The 8,327-nt window shown below is 47.2% G+C and overlaps 1 protein-coding gene across 1 annotated transcript in view; it reads right to left on the minus strand.

The window, feature by feature from the left end:
• Positions 1 to 8,211, minus strand: part of TULP3 (TUB like protein 3) — a 49,835-nt gene extending 41,624 nt beyond the window's left edge. The window contains exon 1 of the mRNA XM_090043928.1: positions 8,087 to 8,211. Within this exon, the coding sequence (XP_089900054.1) occupies positions 8,087 to 8,127 (41 nt within the window). The 5' untranslated portion in view covers positions 8,128 to 8,211. The remainder of the gene's footprint in view (positions 1 to 8,086) is intronic.
• Between the last annotated feature and the right edge of the window lie 116 nt (positions 8,212 to 8,327).

Below are 8,327 nucleotides of genomic sequence, written 5' to 3' on the forward strand. Positions count from 1 at the left end.
TGAAGAAGGATGAATGTGCCAGGGTAACTGTGCTTCAGACATCTTAAAAACAATGCCATGAGAACTTTTTGTAATTTGGAGGAGAGTTAATTAGCATGATCACAGTAATTACTTTTTTGAACAATAAACATGGTATTCACCAGAAATTAGAGAATGGAAGCAATAAACAGGATTCAGTTTGCAGCACAAATTGTTTTGCACATTAGAGTTTATTTTCAGTTGCATACAAACACAAACACTAAAAAACCAGCTGAGTCAGTCAACAGGAACAGACATAACACTCTTATATCACATCTCTCTGATATAACATGTCAAATATGAGCTCCTTTATCAACTGTTCTCTTCACCCGAGCTAAGCTTTGAAAAAAAAAAAGCTGAAGTGACATTTGAACAATATATTTTAAAGATGCATTATAGCAGGGGAAAAAAAAGAAACCTCACAGTATTTTTCCATCTTGAAAATGCTATACAAGCTGAAACTTTTCTCCACGGTATCTATTACTAGCCTTAGCAGAGCTATAGCTTACCATCCATTAGCTTCTCAATCACTGATACAATTTTAGGATGTTTTCTATTGCCTGCAGAAGGAATGAGGATTGCCCGATCTTTCACCTTATTCAAATCAGAGACATTTTTCAGGCAGATACATGGTATTCTTTGAACAAATCACATGGAAATGGAAAAGCCACAAAAAATCTGGATCTATGCAGAACTGATTGCGATCCACTTTAAATCCATCCACTGTCCAACCATTTTAAATGCTGCTACCGAGGTTCCAGCAGCATTTCAACTACAAGTATTTCTGAAGAGAAAAATGTCAGCCACTAGCTAGAATTATACTAAGACCAGATTTTTCCCACCCCTGGCTAAGATGAATAGTATTTTTGCCATCAACTCCTAAGGAAGTAAACCTAGCATCTCACTCTGGTAGCAGACTATTAGAAACTTGCCAGATATCTTTGGTTATTTTGAAATCAGAGCTTTTATAAATTGCAGTTTAAAAAAAAAAGATTTGTGGTACAGTAAATCAAGAATTAAGAACACATTTTAGGCAACTGATTTGTCATGGAGACCATTTTTCTTCAGCACATCATAGGGAACAAACTATGAAAGGTTCTTAAAGTTTAAATATGTGATTCCAAATGTGCCAAAGTATTGCAGTTTATAAGTAGCAGCAGCTCTTGGCAATGCTTTAATACATGGCTGTTCCAGACATGCTTCACATCACACAACAGAAGAACCAGTTAAAAATAGTCTACTTAAACTCAACCCAAATCGTCACAGCAGAAACTCACTTCTGCTAGACAAGCAGCAGTAAAAGCAGCAGCAACATGGTGTAAATTATCTTTACTTTTATTAATACACACCAAAAAATGTGGGACAGCTTATGCCTCTTAGGGTACGAACAGACATTGCCAAATGAAGATCAGATATGACAGTATGGGTCCCAGCACAGCTGACTGGCTTCACTGGGCAAAATGCATGTCACTTGTCCTGCATGTTGGATCCTTTGCACTCCTAAGAGTGGCTGGGGCCCAATCATGTGCAACACCTGGGACGTGTCTCTGCATACAGAGGAAACCCGGGTTTCCCAGCTAACAGAGGAATACCAGAGGAATCCTGCAGGGACATCTCTGCAATCAGGGAAACCCAGGTTTTCCACATTTCCAGAGGCACATCTGACTTGGGGTGCATCTCTGCAAAAGGGGAAATCCTGGGTTTCCCCACCTGTAGACATGCACCCAGGGTAATCTTACTTGCACCATGTCTTTGCAAACATGGACATGCCGGTGTATGCCTCTGCAAATAGGGGAACCCAGACAGGTGCTCCCAGGCCTTTATGGGTCCAAAAATGATTGCACCTGGAATTAAAATCCCTAGGGTGCACAGGATTGGGCGCTTGAAGCTTCTGCCCAAGGTAGCTGGAGAGCATGGGCAGCTCTGGGCCTTAAAGCAAACAGATGTCTGACACAAAATAGCAGCATAAATTCATACCAGCTACATCATAGACAAATTTTGGGCATTTGTGACATGACATGGGGCATGGACATATTTACTTGACATTATTACCACATTAAAAGTTTGTATGGCGACACAAAGACAACACACCTTCTTTCTGCTTTACAGTATCTGTTCCGTTTCTGAAGTCGGCAACTGCACAGCATCCTCACATTCAGGGTGTGGACACAGGAACTTTGGGAGTTCCTTCCAAAAGAGAACACTTAAAAAGGGCAACAGCTGGTATGCTCTAATTGTTGTGTGTAATCCAAGAACCATTCCAATGCAGCAAATTCTCTCCAAACTTTAAAACACTCCTTCATCCAGGGCTTCTTGACAGGCAGAAACACAGTACTATAACAGAAAAGCTCCATTTTCTCCAGCTCCTTCCCCAGGCACACATCAGGCCAGCTGCTTTCCTCACAAGGTCCCCCCCTTAATGACCCCTAAACCCCCTTCCCCCCCCACACACATACTGAGCATTGCTCATCCAGTTGTCTTATGCCACACTTGCACCCAGCCCTACGTGCCAACTCACAGAAGTGCCTGAGAGCTAGAAAGTGAAGCTAGCACTGGGGGCAGCTATGCCACCGAGGGCCAGAGCACTGGCTGTCTGGTGGAGGTGGAGGAGGAGGAAGGGGCCAGGGCTGGTGGAAAATGGTTGGAAAGACTCACAGGAGCCTGAGCTCCACTGGGTGAGGCTAGTTTATAGGACTTTCCCTGACAACAGCAATGAACCAAACACACCCTCACACTTCAAAGGAAAGACTGAGGGGATGGGTGAGCAGCCGAGGCTAGACAGCTGAGCACTACCTCCAGCCAGCTCCCCAGGTGGGATGGAGACCTGAGCAGGCAGAGCTACCAGGAGTGATCCAGACCTCACAGCCATAGGACCAGAGGCCCCAAACCTGACAGTGTCAACAGGCAATGTGAGGTCCAGCTAGCTAGGAGAAGATTCAGCAATGGCGCTGAAGGCTGAGAGAGACCTGCCATCAATCCTCAACAGCAAAAACCATAAGGGCATCTGGTCACCATTCTATTAAACCATTTTCAGAATTGAGGATGGACAAACATCCACAGACGGAGCTGGTGGGACCTACTGCATTAGGGGTGGAGGGAAACTAAAGGTACATCTTTTCCACTGCTTTTGAAGGAGGCCTCTGTCCAGCCCTATGTACTCTTACTACAATATTGCCAATCCCATCAATTCAATTAACACCCCCCCCCTCAAATAATGAGATGTTTAGAGCATTTTCTTTACTTTCGGAGTTTTGTCCTTTAAAATTCACATTTTCCAGCTTCTCTCTGCAAGGGAGGTAGCAAAAAAATAAGAAAGAACAGATCCTCCAGGAGTTATGTTGCTATGCTAGAAACACCAAGATTGGAAGAACTGGCACTTTTGTTAAGCTGGTTCTGTGGGACCATCCACAAACACTGCTGTGCATGTCAAGTTTCTTGACAGGCAGCAGCATAGTGCTACACAAGAAGGAAAGCTCTATTTTCTCCATCACACCTACCAGGGCCAGGCCAGCCACTTCCCTCACAATGCCCCCTCCTTGGTAACCCAGGTGTCAGGGAAACAGGGAGCCCCTGAGTCCTGTGTGAGGGTGGGCCTATTATCCAAGCTGGTTTTTGCCACACTCACACCCAGTGACATTGGGCAGCTGGAAAGTGAAGCTGGCACTAGGGGCAGCTGTGCTGCTGGAAGCTGGAGCCCTGGTAATCTGGTAGTGGAGGAGGGGGAGTGCCAAGGCCAGAGAGGATGAGTTCCAGGAGCCTGAGCTCCACTGGGTGAGATCACTTTATAGGAACTTTCCCAATGATAGTGATGCACTAAATGCATCCTCCTACTACAAGGAGAGAAGCTGAGGAGCCAGGCACACAGCATCCCATCTCCAGCCACCTCTCAAAGGGGGTGCAGGCCTGAACTGCTAGAGGAGTAGTGACACCACTGCCAGAACTGACAATGGACAAGCCTCCAGAGACTTTGAGAGCTAGAGTGGGACCTGCTGCATTGGGGGTGGAGGGACACAAAAGGTATAGCTGCTAGCTGTGTTGGAGTTGCAATCACAACAGATTTAGATTTTTAACCATTTTCCCATGTTACCTCATCTTTGCAAAAGAGCACAACAGGCAAGGAACACAGAGGATTAATACATGTAGCATGAAAATGGTTTCTACTCCTCTAAAAGTCTGCACTCATACCATATGATTCAAATCCATGACTTTGAAGGGTCAGTCACTTTTTGGGGCAAGACCTATTTTAAGGCAGCTGTTTGCCTCTTTGGTACTATTACTAACCTAACCTAAACTGACTGTATACAAAAGCAGCTGTCATATTTCAAATAAAATACTTGAGGCGCCACTATGTTAGCCATTATGCAAACACAAAGGAAAAGCTTCTGGTTGGACAAAGAAAAGTGAAATTACCTGGGCAATTCAATGCAGCCGTTATGGGAAAGGTCTCAGCATTCCAGTAAACCCCAGAATAGTTGACACCATTGCTGGTAGTCTCAGCATGCAGGTCAAGGCCCTGTAGAGCTCTGGAGACTTTTGAAAGTTTGCACATGGTATCTCCAGCTCAGAAACTGTAGCCCATTTGGTGGCTAGCATAGGATTCTTGAACTGTTGACATACATAGTGTAACCAACAGCACAAAAAATTTAATTTAATCCATCTCTGAGGCCTAGGCAGTCCTATAATCATTTGTAACAGTGTGAATTATTTAAAATTCTATCTGAATGCTTTCATTCAAACTCACTGACCAAAAAAATACCTCATTTTTAATTTGACATTAAAAAAATCCCCACATGCATCTCCAAGACATCTCAAGACCATGCCAGGAGATGAAGAAAAGACTTCGATAAAGCCCTGAAGAAGCTGATGGAATGAAATTATCAGAGCCATAGCATAGCCTTAAGACATAGTAAATGACCACATTATCTTTAGCTGCAAGCTCATCAGCTCAAACCAAGTAGGAATGATTCTGGCCAGAATCACCTTGGATACAAAGTGGTACTGGAGACCTAGTACATATTCCTCCCTCTCAGTTGATACTGAATTAATGAAACATCAGTGTTTAGAGACACTAGACTGCTGCCTTCTAGATGAGTCCTAAAACCAAGGTCCTAACCATACGCAGTCATTAACAATTCCATGCATTTTCATTCCCTGTGTCCATATTCCCTCTGTAGTTATCCACTGGAAGAGATATTCTTCTCTTCCTGTCTTGAGTTTTGTATGGCAGTCTACACTGGCAAGCAGCTGTAGTGTTCTACCCTACACTGCATTTCAGTGATGGCCAGAGTTCACAGATATAGTTCAAAATGTATTTTTGATCCTTGTGGAACAAAGACACTATATTTAGATGCATTATCATCATGACTGGGCTATATCTAATTCAGACAATACCACCATACAAGTCACCAACTGGACCTTCTCCAAAAAGGCGATTTAACTATTTCTTTTCCTTTGCTTTTGAAGGAGGCCTCTATCTACCCCTGTGCAGTCTACTGTATTGCCAATCCCAGCCATTCAATTAAAAAACAAATCAAAAGATCAGGTCCCCCAAAATAAGCTAAAGAAGATGCTCTAAACATCTTGTTATGGGTTTTGCCAGATTCACATTTTCCAGCTTTTCTCTGCAATGGTGGTGGCAAAAAGCTAAGAAAGAACAGATTCTCCAGGAATCATATTGCTATGTTAGAAACACCAAGATTGCAAGAACTGGCACTTTTATTAAGCTGGCTCTGGGAGACATCCAGAAGTTCCTTGACAGGCACAAGCCTAGTGCTACATCAGAGGAAGAGCCTTATTTTCTTCATCTCCACCACCAGGCCCAGGCCACATCCCTCACAATGCCCCCTCTTTAGTGACCTGGGTGTCAACCCTAAGCAACAAGGAGCCCTGGGACGTTTTCTCCCATTTGTGCTGAGTGATGTATGCAAGGATGGTCCCACTATCCAAACTGGATTTTGCCATGCTCATCCCAAACCCTGACCACCAGTGCCCAGTGACATCGGGCAGCTGGAAAGTAAAGCTGGCACTGGGGGCAGCTGTGGTGCTGGGGGCTGGTGCCCTGGCATTCTGGTGGTGGAGGAGGAGAGGGCAAAGGCCGGAGGGGGACGAGCATGAGCTCCAAAGAATTAGATCACTTTACAGGAACTTCCCCAATGATGGCGATGCACCAAATGCCAGGCACAGAGCTGATGCCATGCAGCTGCATCCCACCACCAGCCAGCTCCCCAGAGGGGATGCACGCCTGAGCAGGCAGGCCCGCCAGCTGGTGGCGGAGTGACTGGACATCAGCAGCTGCAGGACCAGGGGCCACAATTCCAACTGTGGCCCTGGGACCCGTAACATCCAGACAGCTCAGCAACACCAAAAGCAACCTGATGTCAGCCCTCAACACGCAGAAATAGACCAGTACCCCGGTGCCAGAACGAAGGGCGGATAAATCCTTGCACACTTTGAGGTCAGGGCTGCAAGATGAAGCGTGGCAATGCTGCCCAGGCAGGATTTTGGTAAGTATTGCATGCTTTCAGTCTACCTCGTTCTCCTTATGCTCCGGGATAGCAGATAGGTGCAGGGGTTTTGTCAGGTGCAGGGCTGGGACATGACTTAGAGCACTGGTGGCAGGGTGGGATCATAAAAGGTACAAATGCAACTGTATTGAAATTGTACATCACAGGAGATTTAGATTCTTATATGGGGACAACAGTCAGGGCAGGATTTCATTTAAATCAAAAGCAGTATGTTTTTACCTACCTTAAGATGGTAGGTGGGTACAGGGTAGGGGTGGGAAGGGATAGGCCACAGGTCAGTCTACTATTTTACTGGAGGTGGTAGGGAACCTTCTTCATTTCCCATCACCATCATTACTACAATCAAGCTGTGACAGAAAAATCTAAGCTGTGCTTCCAATAGCAAGTTTACTCAGGTCAAATATTCTGAAGCCCTCCACAGACAAACAAAGGAAACTGCTCCACATTAAGAGTACCACCAGCTATGTTCCCATCTATTTGAGCTCATTCAATACGCATGCTTTTTTGGGGGTGGAAAGGAAAGGAAGAGCGTGAGCATATGAGCAGCTCTCTCAGGAAAGATAGGGTTTTTTTCTGGAAGCAGGACAAGCAAGACCAAGTGAAAAGATAGCTCTCACTGGGTACAGAATCCTTATCCATAAAGGCATCCACTTTATGCATTAGTAACCCTCGTCTTTGTCCTACCATTAACACTGTACCCCTTACTGCATGGAAGCAGCGTAATGTAAAGCAAATCCCATTTACTCCTAGCAACACTCCAAGTCACCAATTAAACTGACTGCAGAAAGCCTAACTCGGTTGGACACTATGACTTGATTTCCCTCTTGTGCCTATTATAAAATAATTCATTTAGAAAGTTACATTAGTTTATTCAGTGAGAGAAACAGGAATCATCAGCAAAGAGGTTCAATTCGATGGGAGCTTTACCCATGCCCCAAAGTCAGGCTTCTTGGAAGAGTGACTGTAGGAATTACCCAAAGGGAGGAAACCGACCAATTAAGACTTCCACCCTCAACAGGAGGCTTAACAATAGGTCATGCTGGGGACTGTATCAGAATAGGGACCCCAGGAGAGTTAGACACCTGCCCATTGCCTCCCACGGCAACAGCAGGTAGGGCTGATGCACAGGGCAGCAGGCAACGAGTCCTGTTCTCCTGGCAGCCTACCCCAGCACCGTGTGACCTCATTGTGCACAGACCAAGAGCCCTCCTTTGAGAGGGGCTGATGGCGCTCTCGCGCTCAGGGGCGCACCACTAATCACCAGCAAGCCGCCTCAACCGACACACGTACAAGCGCGGCCCAACCGCGCAGCACAGGCAGGGCGGGCCCGCCGCAGCCCCAACCCCCAGCCCCGCCGCGCGCAGGGCAGCCTAAGCACAGCCTGCCGCCACCCTGGGCGGGGGCTGTTGAAAAGCATGGTGGGGGGAGCCCGGAGCTCTGTCGCCCCTACGTGCAGCCCCGCCGGGAGTGCTCCGCCCCCCCCCCCCCCCCGCGCTGACCGGGCGGCGCGGGAGCCTCGTGCCCCAGCCCCGGCCGGGCCTCACCTGCCCCCGCGGGGCGCCGCGCGGCCCCTCGCGCTCTCCATCCCCGCCCGCGCCGTTGCTATGGGAGCCCAGCCGCGCGCGCTCAGCACCCCTGCTTCCCCCGCCCTCCTCCCCGTGCCGTTACTCCTGGCAACGGCACCCGGCACTGAGGCGCGGCGCCATTGGTGGGAGGCGCAGCACCGGGCGCGCCCATTGGCTGCGGCCGAGGAAGGAGGAATGCAAAAAGCCGCGCATGCGCTCC

This window comes from Crocodylus siamensis, chromosome 4 (genome assembly GCF_052110815.1).
Source record: "Crocodylus siamensis isolate JL-2025a chromosome 4, ASM5211081v1, whole genome shotgun sequence".
Lineage (NCBI taxonomy): Eukaryota > Metazoa > Chordata > Crocodylia > Crocodylidae > Crocodylus > Crocodylus siamensis.